The 17,014-nt window shown below is 38.8% G+C and overlaps 1 protein-coding gene across 3 annotated transcripts in view; it reads right to left on the reverse strand.

Annotated features, from left to right (window-relative positions):
- The window catches only part of CYSTM1 (cysteine rich transmembrane module containing 1), a 32,825-nt gene extending 18,208 nt beyond the window's left edge, over window positions 1–14,617 (reverse strand). The window contains exons 1-2 of one of the 3 annotated variants that reach the window (XM_032219835.1): window positions 14,511–14,617; window positions 2,929–3,171 (exon numbers count right to left, since the gene is read on the reverse strand). In XM_032219835.1, the coding sequence (XP_032075726.1) occupies window positions 2,929–3,151 (223 nt within the window). In that variant the 5' untranslated portion in view covers window positions 3,152–3,171; window positions 14,511–14,617. The other 2 variants (XM_032219836.1, XM_032219837.1) reach the window with 2 other exon arrangements.
- Window positions 14,618–17,014: the final 2,397 nt, after the last annotated feature.

Genomic DNA, 17,014 nt, shown 5'->3' on the forward strand with positions numbered 1-17,014 from the left:
ATTTAACAACTGAGGCAAAAAAGATCGTAAAATGAGACAAAACTCAACAAATGCCTCACTTCACAACAAAAAAATGGGCTCCATTGTGATTGTAAGTGAAGGACTACCTGTACTTCCTTTTAGCCACTTACATATGAACTATCAAATACAAAGCAGACCCCCTCCTTTCGATATGTCACTCAGTATCTTGACTATATTCCAAACAGTAACCACTAATCTCTCACTTAAGCAGAAGGAAATGATGTTCATGATTTTGAAAAATTAGCCAACCAGAATTCTCTTATCCTGATTTATGACAGTTGTGGGAACATCAGTAAGAAAAACTGAGCCTGGAAATTCACAAGCCCTTAAGTTGAGTCCACCAACTTTCTGTAATTGAACTAGCCTAAAATGGACACTTTGTATCAACTCTTCTGGTCCCTTTTTTTCTTGGAAACAAAAACTAAGGTTGAAGTCTCCTCCGCCCCACCCGGTTCTGCCATATCTGCATTGGTTTGGAAATCTTAAACATATATGCACACATATAAAACCCTTTGACTGAAACTGAACTACTAGCCTCCTTGGAAACTTATCTAATCCACTGTAGGTCAGAGTTACAGAGTCTTGCTTTTTTATCTGTAGGCTTAGCCATTTATGACAAGCACCACTTTATTCTATACAAAAATGAGGTATGTTTCCTTTGCTTCTATCATGAGTATTTGTGTATTGGTTTCCACCTATATAGATTATTAGTTACTGATTAAGCTTAGAAAAACAAGGACTGCTAATAACTGCTCTGAAATGTGGTCTATAAAAGAAAGGATCACCTAAGTTAACACTGGTAGCAAAATGATGTTTTCAAAACAAAATCAGTTGTGAAACAATAAACAAGGAATGGCCATTAATGAGAATTTATTATTCATTTTAAATTATTATCTAAGCACAGGATTAGCTTGAACACGTTTTTGTCAAGCTGCATTAAGAATGAATGCAGATTTTTTTCAGAGGTAGTCCCCCAGGCCAGACAAGACCAAAAAACATTGTATGCAACATGTCTTCCTTAGGTATCAGACACTTGGGGGAAACAAAAAACTTGTTAAGACACATTCAGAACAAGGAGCTAAAGTGGGAAGATGAGAGGAAGAAAGGAAGACAACATGCGAATATCTACAAGTTAATTTTGTAAAACAAAATTCACAAGAATCAGATAAGACTTGCAGTAACCAAATTTGCAATAATCAAGATATTTAGTTTGTTTATTTCTGATCAACATCCATCCAACTAGTCTTGGTAACCCTCCTCTATGTCTTCAAGAATATATTCATATCTACTGATGCCTGGAATTCTCTTTAATTCCTGTGCAAGAATTATATAATCTATAATCCAATGGCTACCTTTACAAGTGATTTAATATCAAGCAGTAACAACAAATAAAATAGGAAAAACACTTAAAAATGATAGTATTAAAGCTTATTCCATGGCTATATGGTTTCACACTAATTAATATCACCAACTCTTTTTTTGAAAATTTTTATTAAACATATTTAGCATTAAAAACAACACAGTTCCATTCCGTATGGATCAGTCACTCATATTAACATAGTTACGAATTTTATAGATTACTATACTATGTATTATATATTCATTTAAGTTATAACAATATTTACAAGTATATACATTTCTCTCTCTTTTTGATATATATCTTCCATATTCCTTATATAGTAGTTTTACATCTATCTTCCAGCCAATTGTACCATATACTCCAGGTTTTATAATATTCAGATTCTTCACTGTCTTTTACTTCCATGGTTAACCTATCCATCTCTGCACACTCAAGTATCTTTCTTATTATCATTAGATCGGAGAGGGTGTTGTTCTGTTTCCAATTTTGAACAAAAACGATTCTAGCTGCAGTTAATATATGCAGTATTATGTATTGAAATTTTTTACACGTTTTTCCCTTAATATACTCAATAGCAATATTTCCGGTTGAAGCTCTATTTTTTTATCCTGTAATTTCTTCTAGATATTTCTTTATTTTGAGCCAGTAATCCCTGTCTTTGGGGCATGACCACCACATATGATAGAAAGTTCCTTGTTTATAGCTGCATCTCCAACATTCAGGTGAATGCTTTGGAAACACTTTGGCCAATCTGGCCAGGGGTAAATGACAACAATAAAACATGTTGTACAAATTTTCTTTGTAGGCTGCTAACATTGTTAGCTTGTAAATTTTCTCCCATAGTTTTTCCTAATGTTCCAAATCAATACTATAACCAAAATTTTGGGCCCAACTTATCATTGTCTCTTTCATTGTTTCTTCCTCCATTTTAAATCTTAAGAAATAATTATATGCTAATCATTTTTTCTTCCATCCCCTCACTTCCAATTCCAATTTATAGCAAATGTGTGCAGTAAAATATTCCTTGGTTACATTATATTTGAAAAAAAAAATAACCAGTTTATAAAAAGATTTTATTATCTAGTTAAGGTACTCCTAATAATAATAAAAGTATATGCAGATCAAACTGTATCATTGCTTCATATCACATAACTGCAAGTACTTTTGCTTGAAGCTGCCTAATTAATATCACCCACTCTTATGGAATTCCCTGGTAGGCCTCTGTTCAGATACTAACAAGGTCCAACTCTGCTTGACTTCTGAGTCAAGAAAAGGTTGGCCAGTTCTGTATCAAGCCTAACCACTATCAGTTGGAGAATAAAGAAAGAAGGGTAAAGGTAGAAGACATAGTAAAAAAAAAATTCTTTTCCATATAAAAGAAATCCTTCCTTCTTTTCAAAGAATTGGCCAAGCTGGATAAAATTATAGAAATACTGAGAAACATCCTTTGAACACCATGTTCTCATTAACATACTTTAACCATTTAACTATTAGAACTGTAATAAATCATGAAATCTATACAATTTCATGCAAGGTATTTATATTACCTGTATTCTTAGGTCCATCTGCATAGACTGGTCCTTGAGGTGGAGCATTCTGCCATCCGTATGGTGGGTAACCATTGTAGCCTGGTTGACCAGCTGGATATGGCCCTGTAGGCCCAGGCTGATAGGCAGGATATGGACCAGGGCCTGCTGGTTGTTGAGTATATGGTGGGTAAGGGGCAGTTGGACCCGGGCCAGGATATGGTGGAGGATTTTCGTAATTCATGTAGGACACTTACTTGTTTCCTAAAAATACAGAAATGGATTTTATTTTCAATTGTAATCTTTAAACAACAAACATACGTTTTATTAAATGTATTACATTTAATAATAATTTACACATTAAATTATTATTAACTTTAATTTTAAATTAATTTAATGAAATTTAATGTAGAAAAAAGCAAGGTTTTTACACCTGGGCAGGAAAAACCAAAGATACAAGTACAGATTAGTCAAAACCTGGCTCAAAAACAGTAACTGTGAGAGGAATCTTGTGGAGTGGACGATCACTTGAATATGAACCAGCAGTGTGAGACAGCAGCCAAACAAGCTAATACAATCCTGAGTTCTACAAACAGAGGCATAGAATCAAAATCATGTGAAGTATTAGTACTGCTTTATAAAACCTTAGTAAGACCACACCTGGAATACTGCCTCCAGTTTTGGTCACATTACAAAAAAGATCTTGAGACTTTGGAAAAAAGTGCAGAGAAGAGCCTGGAGACTAAAACATATAAGAACGGTTGCAAGATTTGGATTTGGCTAGTCTAGACAAAAGGAGGATAGGATAGCAGTATTCCAGTATTTGAGAGGCTGCCACAAAGAGGAGGGGGATAAATTTACTTTCCAAAGCATCAGGGAGCAGGACAAGAAACAATGGATGGAAACTAATCAAGGAAAGAAGCAACTTGAAATTGAGGAGAAACTTCCTAACAGTGAGGACAGTACACCAGTGTAACACCTTGCCTCCTGATGTTGTGGGTGCTTCATCAATGCAGATTTTTAAGAAGAGACCAGACAGTCACTTGTCTATAGGATCTCCTGCTTGAGCAGGGAGCTGGACTAGAAGACCTTCAAGGTCCTTTCCAGCACTATTCTGATTTTAATATCTCATAAACAACCTGCTTAATTTTATGTTTCATTTACAGCTAGGACGCCATATACTGTCATCAACAGAGGTATTCTTTCTAAATCTCAAAGTTTTTTTCTGTTTACAGGGAAATGATTACACCTACCATCAAGCAGAGCCCTGGCAGATGCACCAGACTTCTTAGAGCAAAAGGAAGCAATTTGCAGTTCTTGGGCACTCCATTTTCAGCCCTTGAGAACCTCAGAATGGGTGGGCTGAAATGTTCAGACCTGATTTACTGAGAAGAATTGAACGGTGATGGCTAAGAGGCAAAATAGACTGTACTGGATGATGGAGTTCTAAAGTATCCACTGTGTCTCTTTAAACTCCTGAATACTCTCCCAAACACTGGGCCAATTTTTATCACTGGGGGAGATTTAATTATAAAAATGCTTAAGGCAGCCATTTTGCCCTTTAGTGATGCTATATGTGATACAACAATATTTGCAATCCTCAGGCAAATCACAAAGACCAAGTGTGGTTGTTATAGCAAAAAAATATTTATCCTTCCCTGTCTTATGGCAATGTATTCCAGAAGCATGCCTACTGCAACAAATCTAACTATAAGGAAGTAATCAATGCTTCTCTGGAATATCTCGAAGGACTTTGCTGCCTTCTTCAGAATGATGCAATTATTGCTCTCGCGAATCCCGATACCTCAGTCTAACAATATTTCTTCACAAAGGCATATTCTGGGCAAGATAGTTTGGAAGCTACTAGTGCAGCAGAACCTCCTGTGTCACTTGGCCAAAATGATTTTGCTTTCTGGAAGGACTGTTAGAGCAGGGGATGAACAGCAAAATAGCCTATGCTTGCACAACTAATAGAATGACAAGCTGAAGGAGAGGATAGGCAGTCTGTCAATCCTTATGGATGTGATAAGCTAGAAAAGTACTTAGGCAATCCTGATAAGGATTGTATATTGCACAGGTATCAAAGTCAATCGTGTCAAGTGACATATCATGACATTTTTTGCCTTTGCAGAGCTGGGGTGTGCGTAGCCTGCGTGTGATGCATCTGGCCTGCAGGCTGCCAGTTTGACACCCCTGGTTTATGCCTCCAAAACGACACCTGAAGGAAACAATAGCCTATGATTGGAATAAAATGTTGTATTAAGTGAGTTTACATATTGCTCAATTCATATAGTTTACCGAACAAAGTTTGATTTGGTACAGAAAGTTGAGCATAACTATAAAGCAGAGATTGATGTTTCCACCAAAGGTTGAACTTTCTGTATTTCTGAAAGTACAGAGGACACAGTGCTGCAACACAAGTGGGCAAATCCAAAATTATTCCTAGTTTTGTCTTTTTTTGAGGTTGAAGGGGAACTTGAAAGTAACTGCATTTAACTTAGTAAACCTTAAAAGTTTTACTGCTGCTTGCAAACAATAATGGTAAATGTGAGCTTTTGTTTACACACTTTGTATTATTATCTCAACAGGAAGAAACTTGAATTATTCCCAAGGTACAACACTTGGTTCCTCTGCTTATTTAAAAAACCACTTTAGTTAGATATTCAATAATAGGCAATTTTTCATGGACTGTCAATCAATGTTCTCTCTAATTTTTTTTCAGTGTGAGCAGAAAAGTATAGTGTTTGAGCGGCACATTTTCATGCCTGAGCACCTGAATTTTTTTCACAGATGTCACCTAAGACAACAACGAAATCAGTATTATTTGAAACTCAAAGTTACGTTTATTCAAGGTACCCACTTAATTAAAAGTGTTATATAATATCAGTATCACTTAACAATGCTCCTGCTTAGCAACCAAAATTTTGGCTCAAAAAGTCTGGCATTTGAAGCATGCAAGTCTTAAAGCTGTTGTTACAAGATCCTTGCACTCCTAACGCTTTAGAAAAAAAAAAACCAAGGGTCTTCAAACCTGACAGCTTTAAGACTTGTGGACTTCAACTCCCAGAATTCCTCCTCCAGTCATTTTGCGGCGATGTCATCAGCTTGGATCTGCTCCATCTTCGGTTTTTTTCACAGGGGGCAGGATTGCCGCTGAAGATGCCAACGAGCCCCCGCCGCCACTAGAATAACTGCTGCTGCCACCTCCTCCTCCAACAGCACCACATTTGCTGCCCAGCGCTGCAGCTGAGGTGAAGCCGCCAAAGCTCCCGCTGGCGCCCCCGCCCATGGCAGCAGCGGCGGTGCCTCCCCCTCCGCTTGGAACACCTCAGCTGGGCAGGGTGCTGGCGGGAGCTTTGGCGGCTTCACCTCAGCTGCAGCGTCAGGTGGCAAATCCGGCAGTGCTGTTGGAGGAGGTGGAGGCGGCAGCAGACATTCTGGTGGCGGCGGGGGCTTTGGGAGTTCACTTCAGTCGCAGAGCCGGGTGCAAGCGGCTAGGATTGGCTGCCCACAAAGGACCTCCCCGGGCTTGCTTGGCTGAACATGGGGCGACTGATGGTAGTTTGAGTGGCCGCAGCCGGCACAAACTACCGTCAGTCACTCCGTGCTCATCAAAACAAGTCTGGGGAGGTCCTTTGCGGGCGGGCAGTTCTAGCCTCCTGCAAAGGACTTCCCCGCGTTTGCTTTGCTGAACACGGGGCGACTGACGGTAATGGGTGGCGCAGCCGGCGCCTAGAAGGTCTTAGGAGACCGGCTGTGCCGTGTAAGCTCCCGCCGCCATCCCCGTGCCTGTGCTAACCCTAGATTTTCTGACGCCCCTCAGCTTCCAGAGCCTGTGACAGAAATCACTGCGCGGCAGTTAGAAACGTATGTTCCCACCTTAGAGGGAACAGTGCTGTCAATGTTGCTAGAGCAGCTTTGTTTTTCACAGCTTCTCCAATCGGCTCCAAATCCCTAGAAGCAGCTGCCCTATCCAAGAAGGTTACTAGCACTGAAAAATTTCACTAAGTGCTTCTCAAGGAAAAAGTATTTCATCCATCCCACAGCAGCAATATAGAAGCAGCTATATTTTAGAAGCATAACTCTGACAAGCCAATGAAGAAGACTGGCTGGTGATAAACAATAAAAAGATGAAATATTTTTTTATTAGAAGAAAAACAAATTTTCACTTATTTCAAGCATTGTTTAACCATTATACAACACTGAATCGGAGAAATGGACATAGAAGTCAAATCTAATTCTATAATTCTGCCAACTTGATATATGTATGTTGCTGTTTTCATCATTAGAGCAGTTGTTTGAACAATGGTGACCTAACAAGTCAGACTACATTTGAATAACTCCTACTGAGCTGTGCATGGAATTGATCGAGATAGATGTCATTGGCCTATATGTCAAATACTCTACTACCCAAAATACTGTACTATCCACAAAGAATTGTTCACAGATGATGCTCACTGAAGCATCAACACCATATCGGGCTGACCACCCTAAAATAAAAATAATTACTAAAATTATAAAGTTATAAATAAGGTGCCTATTCCTGTACAGTATATTAAAAGCTCATTTATTAAAAAATAATGAAAATGTTTAATTTTATTTTCAAAATTTATTAAATGTATTGCTAGTGATACATCATACTGGATGAAATCAATGATATAAGTCAAAAGAAAAATCATGCATTGGAAAGTTGGATGCTCTGTATTCCAAATATCTAAAACAAATATCACATGTTACATCAAAGCAATCGGCAATGTTGCTATGTATGACTAAGCAGCTGCACTTTGCTTTCTATTCCTGTACAGAAACAAATTGGCAATTTGAAATAGGTAAGAACAGATTTTTCTGTGACCCTTATAATTTTACCAATTTTTAAAGTTTTATCTTCACTGTTTTGTAAGTAAATAATCCACTTTATATCACTTCCCCTTTCTTTTAATAATCTTGATCTTTAATCCCTTCAAATAATGTCCTAGAATTTCAATTTCTAAAAACAAAACAAAAAAAAACCTTTCAGCACTTTATCAGATTCCTTTTGTAAATCTAAGAAAGTTATCTAAGTCATTCTTTTGGTTTGCCACTTGCATATCCCTTTTAATTATTAAGGCATCCACTGGTTTCATTTTTATATTCAATGTAACATCTTTCATATCACTATTTCAAACTATCATTTCCAAATCCACTTTCCAATCACTCCTAGTCCTGTCCAGCAGACACTTTTAAGATTAACTTGTGGGAAAAGCCGGAAGCATCGCAGCGAGACTAGCTGGAAAAAGGCTGGCGAGCCTCACGGAAATCCAGCCAGACAAACAGCTGTTGGGAGGTCTTCAGACTGAAGCCTGTCCTGGAGGGACAGGGAAGAAGAAGGGTTATCTCAGATGACCTAGAGGAACCAGCAGTTCCTCAGGAGGTCGGAAAAAAGCCCTTCAAACTGGCAGTGGGGGCAACAGCCATAACTGAATGACCACTACAAAGCTGGCATCTGGACTAAGTTATTGTACTGGAGCAGTGTTAGAACAGTGTTGAAACCGGGTGAGTGATTGATGAACTCCCCCCAAAAAAGAGAAAAAAACATCTTAATCTTAAGAAGGGTCCCAGAGCAGAATTAGCAGCTAACTGGCTTTTGGGGAATTTTATTGAAAAAGGAGGCAGAGGAGGTTAAAGCACCATAGCCTCAGAGGATTTTGTCTTCTGCAGTTTGGAAGTGAAGAAAAATTAATCACCAAAAGTAAGAGCCCAGGGGGGAAGTCCTTTTTCTCCTTATTTTATTTCATTTTTTGTCGATTAAAAACGCTTTGACAACTATTGACAGTCAGCTGTTGGATTGTATTGCGGTTTGGAGAGAGCTATCTACTGGCAAGCAGAAAATACTACACTGGCTAGTGAAAGAAAAAAATGAAATAACAGTGAGAGTGCAGCTGGGAAGTGTGACCTTGGCTACAGAGAAAAATACTTTGAAACTGTGAGAATTGTTAAAGATAATCTGTTATTGTAACATTGTTTGGCTGCAACTGTTTATAGCTGTGGAAGAGAAAAACCTTCAACTTGGACTAGACTGGATTAACACTAAAATTGAACAATTTAATTTGGAAGACCCTAAACTTGTAATTAAATGTGGCATAATCCAAAATTTAAAAATCTGTAAAAATAGTTAAACTTGTAAAATAGAGAGTTGTATGTATGAGGGATTATTTGTGATGCTGAAAAGTGCGCGTGAAATATTAATTAGTAAAAAAAAAGATAGAAAATCAAAGGGAAAATACAGAGCAAAAAATAGAAGAGGGGGTAAAAGGAGGCACAAATGAGGAGCAAGAAGATAAGGTGGAAGAAAGAAAACTTGAAAATAAAATTCAGACAGATTTCACTGGGATTTAAAGTCATAAAGAAAAAGCAGACAAAGGGGGAGATCCCTCAAACGAAACCACAAGATAGTAAGGAAGGGAGGAGAACAGGGAAAACCCTTGAGAATGGTACCAGAATAATAAAAATAACTACTCTGAAGAAAAGATATTATAACCATAAAAACAGGAAAAAGAAATTAGGAGAAAGGGGGAGAAGAAAAATGATTAAAAGAGCCCAAGAGAAAATGGATAAAAGAGGAAGGGCAAAAGAGTTGCATTAATAGATTAAAGGGAATAGTAGTATGATTGGTATTATTATGTAACTAATTAAGAAATAAAGAAATTATAGTATATTGTTAATTGTAGAAAGATTAACTTGTGGATGCATTGCTCACAAATATCCTCAGAAATTTTCAATGTAATATATTTTGCTCCATTCTGTGTTAGTAGTCAGATGAAAATGTTCTTCTGTTTTAATGTAATCTTTGGTCATCTAGCATCCACTGTTCAAATTCCCATCCTACCATGTTTTCTTTCAAGAATTCAAAACAATTGCATTTTTCCATAGAAAGGATCCTCACAATTAATTTCAAAATCTTATTTCAAATCCACCAGGACCCCTAGTCCATTTATAACTTTCCAAAACCAATGATTTAATCAATGCTTTAATCACCTTTTGTTACTTGTTCCCCCCAAAATTTAAAATGTATTGTTAAGTTAGCAATATCCTTAAACCTATCTTTAAAACGTCTTTTGTTAAGGATTAAAAGAAACTAATCCAGAGCATCCTCTAAAACTTGTCACTTAGAAGGATCTCCCTAGTTGAAAAATAATTGGCAATTTCCAAAAGTGATTAAGAAATGAGATCCAACAGAACTTTATGGCTATGAGCTTGATATAATCCCTTGACTTCCAACTACCTCATGAATCTGTTGTAGAAAGCTCAGTTCCTGATATTTACTCACAAGGAACAGCTGTCCATAATGCAAATGGGCAACCTCAATCTATCCAGACGGGTCTGGTTGCCAATCTTGCCGTAATGCTTTCTGTGCTCCCTCGGAGACATCTAGGTCGCCATGAGTCCTCATCAGAAATCTTTTCACCATAATTAGCTTGTCTTTGGTTGTTAATCTTGCTTCTGAAAAAAATTCTCTTCTTAAGTCCATCATCATTACTATTTTTTTTTCTTCTGTGTCCTGGAATCTGGGGTAGAGCTCCAATTCGTTGAATTCCCTTTTCCATATTCCCTTCTTTCCACTTTCACCCACATTTGCTCCATTAATAAATTCATCTATTGTTTTATCTTTATCTTCTATATCTTCATTCTCCCCTTTAATTTTGGGGGCTCCAACCCCATCATCTCTTGCTGTTAGGAAGACTAGTCTTTCCAACTCCTTCTCAATTCTCCCATATCTTTCCAATAGATTTTGAATTCCAGCCAAGATATTTTGGAATTTTAAGGTTTCCTCATCTGAATATTGATCCATGTTTCCAAAACAGAAGAAAGAAAGAAAGAAAGAAAGAAAGAAAGAAAGAAAGAAAGAAAGAAAGAAAGAAAGAAAGAAAGAAAGAAACTAATAGCCACTGCCACTCTAGCCTTCCAGGCCTCTTTTATTTTTTATTTTAGATTGACTTGAACACAAGTTCTTTTATGCTCTTCAAAGGAGAAAGGTTGTGCTCCCCCCCCCTTTCTTGCCCCTGCCAAAATAGTTCTCAAAGGCACCTGCAAAAACAATTCATGCCCTTGGCTCTTTATCAGTTTCTGTAAACAAGTTGCAAACCCTTCAGCTACAAAGTCAGTGAAGTCAAAGAAGGGAAGAAAAGAGATACGTTGTTTCAAAAACCCCAGCCTCTGGCCTCCGAGTGGCAGTGTGCTACTTTTCACTTTCTAATATTTATCTCTGGCTTATAGGAAACAAAGTTCTTTAGATTTCTTTTCATGAAATTTAATAATAAGTAATAGGAAAATTGTTAAAATAAGAAGTCAAAAAATAAAGCAACAAAAAATAGAAGAAAAAATCAATCTGTTCACTTTAAGAGGAAAAATGAGAAACGTTGCAAGCACTTCAATCCACAAAGAATAGTTATAAAGGAAAAAAAAGCTTTCCACAGCAATCCAATTAGGATTAATTTCGCCGCTCAGTTCTTTGCTTAAGGATCTAATTTGGCTTTAAAGAAAAATTTCTTTGGGCAGTCTTTCACAAAATAGAAAAAATACCTCACCAGATGGACTCACTTTCTCTTTTCACTTCCTTCCTTCCGGAGCGTCCTGATTTCATCAGCCTGGGGGCTGGCTATTTACTGCTGGCTTGAACCGCTTCCCTCAGGTCAATCAGGGACTTTGCGATGTCCCTGAAACCAGCAAGGTTTCATCTTCCTGATCACCGTCTCTACGGGACGGTTTAGGTCTCAATGGACCATCCAGCGGCAAAAGTGTCAACGGCGGTCTCGGAGTATCGAGACCGCACATTGTGAAATCATAATGTGACTTCTCTTTTCCAAACTTGTTGTAATGCTTTCTGTGCTCCCTCAGAGACATCTAGGTCACCATGAGTCCTCATCAGAAATCTTTTCACCATGTACCTGATTATTATGTGTTCAGGTCAGAGAAGCTCCTTGCACAACTGATGATCCTTCATGTACTCTTCAGCATTTTCTGACACATATGAAAGCCAAAAGCTACTCTGCTTCTTAATTATTTCTTAATTATGTCCTGCTATTCCTCTAAGAAGTGCCAGGTAGCTTACATGGACTCATTTAACCCTCACAACAGAAACCTCATAAGGAAGGTTGTAAGAGAAACAGATGACCCCAATAGTCGAAACTGACCCACCCCCTCATTATCTAACCAATGAGCTAATTACTATTTCAATTGTGACGTAGCTTAGCCATGCACTTGATGAACCAGTTTCACAAGACTAATGGCTATTAGCAAGTTTACAGTAAGCAAAGTCTTTCTTAGACTCCCATATTATCCAAATCAGAGAGATATAAATATTATAATAGGTTTGGGCTCAATAGGCTAATACCAATATTCAACTTCTTTTGCTCATACACATTCCTATGGCCATAACAGATCTTTTAACTACCCCCAGTATTTATCATAAATGAAGGACAGCAGTCTTTGTGTCTTTACATTCTCCAAAGCCAAACTTTCCTGTCTTAAATCTTTACACTGCTACTCCTTCACTAAGCACTTTAATGTTCCCAGTAAGTTGTTGTCACAGTGCTTCTCAACACAAAAGTATACTTGTATCTTCAGAATAAAGTCAGGAATTACGAAGCCATTCAATATTGCTTTCATAAATGACTATCCCATTCTAGGAAAGCATCAAGACCAAAGAGAGAAAATCAAGCATCTCTTCCTCTTAGTCCTTTTTGTTAATTTTTTTTTTTACTTTTATGAACAATGACTTTATTTTTTTCTTCACTATCTTTTATATATTCTTTTATTTTATACTATTTTATCTGCTGTGCAACTCATGGCTTTTATTCAGTCTTATTTTATAGTAATTAAGTTTAACTTTACATGTTATTCAGTTATCAAATTGAAAATATACTTTGGTAATAAATATGAGGCACTGGAAACAAATACAGTAGCACAGAATGAGGAAGATGAAAAGGAAACTCAATGGTTGTGACAGACCACAATGGATTCAGAATGAAATTACAACATTTCTACTGAAGTACAGCAGTAAAAAGGTACGATTCCTGTAAAGCTGCAACTAAATTAAGGAACAACTAGATCCAGCATTTATGAGTCACAAAGTAACAGCAATTAACAAACACATTGACTATAATTAACAAATGAGCATCTTATATTTGACCCAGAATCCATTTGGATTATTTGTTTTTGAAGCAATATAGGTGAAAGGTAGACAGATATTCATCTCAAATCTTAAAGAAAACCAGGAAGAGAACCCTCTCGAAATACAGGAAAGCATCAGAAAAGAAAAATCAGCCTAATTTTACTTCTGATTCAAAGGGGAGAAAAACAAAGAGTCACAAGATGAGGAATGGAGACAGAAAAGATTATATAAAGAGATACAATTACTAGTATTGATGTGTATTTTGCAGGCCAATCAAATGAGATCAGCATTGGCATGGGCATTATGGTAAATTTTACCCATACCTAACATTTTCAATAAACAATGAAACAAAATTATATCTCAGACTTATTCCAATTGCTATATATTAATATGGGTGTGTGAAAATATTAATTCTTTACTGTTGAAGAATTTTTTGCGTTTTTTTTTTAACCAGCCATCCTCCCCTTGGATGTTTATCTTCATAGCCACCCTGTAAAATAATTTAAGCCGAGACAGCTCGACTGGGGCCAGGCTAAGCTTTACACCACCACATTAAGGGTACAGTACAGAGCGAGCTGTTGAGCCTTCTGTGCCATCCTTCGCGAAGAAATAAGCAGGAGTTGCCCCGCCCCGCCCCACCCACCACGAACTGTTATTGCACATCCTCCTGCCACTTCGATTCAACCTTTGCCCAGAGGCCTCTCTCTTCCTGCTGCCCACCAAACAAGGTCGTCTTGTTAAAACCGCTAAGTCACAAGGAGCTACAAGAGGCACCCCCCCTCTCCCCCGCCTCTTCCTGGAAAGGCTGGCCGGGAAAATGGTCTCCGTGGCTCCAGGAGAAGAACCGGACTTTAACGTTTTGGAGCAGTGTTTCTCAACCTTGGCCCACCTGAAGATGCGTGGACTTCAACTCCCAGAATCCCCCCAGCCAGCAGAGCTGGCTGGGGGGATTCTGGGAGTTGAAGTCCACGCATCTTCAGGTGGGCCAAGGTTGAGCAGCACTATTTTAGAGTAACCGCCGCATTGTGGTTGTACACCTGACGAAGTACGGGCGGGCACACCAAGCGCGTTCGCCTTTCTTCTCCTCCTCCAAGATTTCCTCAGCCCCGCGGTAAGACTACTAGCGCAACACAACCTGGCCTGCCCCCCCCCCACCCCCTAAGCCTCCGTTCCAGGAGAAGGAGCCCAAGTGGGGCGAAGAACCGTAAAGGTAGCCCCGCCGAGACGCTACCAGCGCCGCCGCCGCCAGTGCAGCCGCAGAGCTGCAGCCGTCGAATGGCCTTCCCTGTCAGGCTAAAGGGGCCGCTCCTGGTCTCCAGCTCCCCGTCGTCTTCAGGCAGACTAGGCTCGATATGCACGTACCCCCAGGCTTCCTAGGAGCCTTCTCCAACGGCGATGCCCAAAGTCCAGTCCCAGCCCTCGCGTCGTCCCCAGGGGCAGGAGCCGCGCCTACCTGTCTCTGGCGTCCTCTGAAGGCCGGTGTCCACTCTCCCCGTCTGCTCCTTCCTTCTATCTATCGGTTTCAACAATACCACCGCAAAGTGCGCACGGCCGTGACGTCACTCCAGGAGCTCCAGTCATCGGGCGGCCAGCGAGGGAGGGCGCTGCAGTGGGGCCACCGCGCCAGCCCTGGAAGCATGCTGCCCCCGGGACGTGCGTACAGCTCTTTCCGCCACCTCCGCCGCGGCCGCGGTGTTGAGGGGGAGGTTTCAGGTTCTTTTATATAGCAATAGCAGTTAGACTTATATACCGCTTCATAGGGCTTTCAGCCCTCTCTAAGCGGTTTACAGAGTCAGCATATCGCCCCCAACAACAATCCGGGTCCTCTTTTATTGAAGAGCCCTCCTTCTGGTGGTCCTAATGGTCCAGTCTTTTGGATCCCGCGGGAAAGGAGGAACAGGAGTGGGGTAGAGGCAGGTCACGCCTGCAGGAACCCCCCCCCCCCCCCGTCTCCCATTTCTTTTGGCTGTCTGACTGCGTTCTTTACAACATGCTTGTTTATTATGGTATCACATCTTTCGCCCGCTGCAATCACAAGCAGACTCTCGGCGGTTCACTGAACGATAAAAGAACATTTTTTTTAAAAAAATAAATAAATCTACAAGCCGAATTACAGAATTAACCCACGCAGAGTCTGGCATTAGCCCACAAGCTTCCTCCGGAAAAGATCTGTTTTAGTAGCTTCCGGAAAGCGCTTAGAATTGGAGCGAAATACTGATCCAGGGCTGATTTCATCTAGATCATCTTAACTCCAAAGCGTCTTTGATCTGTGACTAAGATGGTAGTTAGGGAGTGGGTGTGTTCTTTTTTAAAATGGTAATTAAATACTATGTATACCGGCATCCCTTTCCTGCACTGGGTTCAAAAACCCAGTGCAAGAAGGAAACTTTCCGCGCTATGAACTGAAAGGTTATTGCCCTTAACTAGATGTCAGTCTTCCTGTCACACCCTTGATAAGGACCAGTACGTGAGGTCCTTTGAATGATATAAAAGTACTGAATTTTGCAGGTTTTTTTCTTTTTGAGCTGAGGAAAGAGCAAATAGCCGCAAGACGTCAGATTGTCTCGTGATTCAAACTAAGTAGTAGTCCAGTGACGCCTGGTGGTTTGTAAAGATAAAGGATTTGGGCCCATGGATGTCCTAAGCTCTGTTTAGCAGTCCTGGCAGAGGTCTTTTCAAAGAATGGAATGGAGTAGAATGGGAGTTATTGGAATTGCAATAAAATAAGAGTAGAATACTTTATTGGCTTAATGTGATTAGACACACAAGGAATTTATCGGTGCAGAAGCTTTAGAAGTTAATGTCCACAGAACATGAAACGTGGGAATGCTTGGTTAGAAAAGCTGTAAACTCTGTCACAGAGTTAATGTTCATATTCAATAGTGGATTAAATTCTCAAAACATTTTTAATAGTAACACTAAATTTTTGGGGAAAGCAGCTGGCTTAATAGGAACAATTGCATTGTTGTGTGGGGATGCACCAAAATGTGAATAGTTTGTCTGGGTGATGACTATTATGTATTTAATATTTTCTTCACTCATTGACCCCCTAGTCCTGATATACATAATTTTGGAAACAATCTCTAGTTGTTTCATATAGTTTTTAATTGACAGCTAATGACAGAGAATGCAAATTTTCACTGAGAGTTACTGTTCCTAAGGCTGGGAGCAACATATTATTTCTCAGCCCTCCCCATTATGCCCTTATAAAATATTCTGTAATGAAGAAAGGACCAAGATATAACAGCTAAGTTTTATATATTGCAAGTGAATAAAAGGCTGAATTGCTAAGTAAAATATTGGTATGAAATATAGATTTGAATTAATGGATGGTTTTTGGATTTAAAAGAAACTCAATGTTTGTTCTAAAAACTGACTATGCTTGTGTAAAAAAATAAAGAGCTGTATGATTGTTTGATCAATTCATTCTTGACCAATTTTTCATCTCATGCTTCATTGGAAATCTAGTAGGATGACAGGTTTTAGGTCAAAAATGTAGCTCTGCTATTATTTTTCTTAATATTATACATGATATTTTTCTGCAATATAACAAATTCCAATTTAAGAAATTGCTTACATAAAGGTGAAAAATGTGGCTGACAGCACAAATTAAAATTGCCAAATAAAATATTAATTTTTATTTTTTTTAAATTGATTATTTTCTAACACTTTGTTGCCCCTGTATGAGAAGATTAGCTGGGGAAGAAAGAAGAGAAAATATTGCTTAAAAAGCCAGGAATAAAATACATTCCAAGTATTCCTTTGTGTTTCTTCTAGGTATTTCTTTGAAGAACATTACAATTATGCTACTATCTTATGCTCACCTGGATACACAAGATGTCAAAGATGTACAATGGTCAGAAGCATTTTATGAGTGTTAAATGTCTTGAAACAATTAGATATTAGAGAATTCCTATGATACTATTATGTGCCAATAGAGGACATTTTTGACCATTC

Source organism: Thamnophis elegans, chromosome 6 (assembly GCF_009769535.1).
Source record: "Thamnophis elegans isolate rThaEle1 chromosome 6, rThaEle1.pri, whole genome shotgun sequence".
Classification (NCBI taxonomy): domain Eukaryota; kingdom Metazoa; phylum Chordata; class Lepidosauria; order Squamata; family Colubridae; genus Thamnophis; species Thamnophis elegans.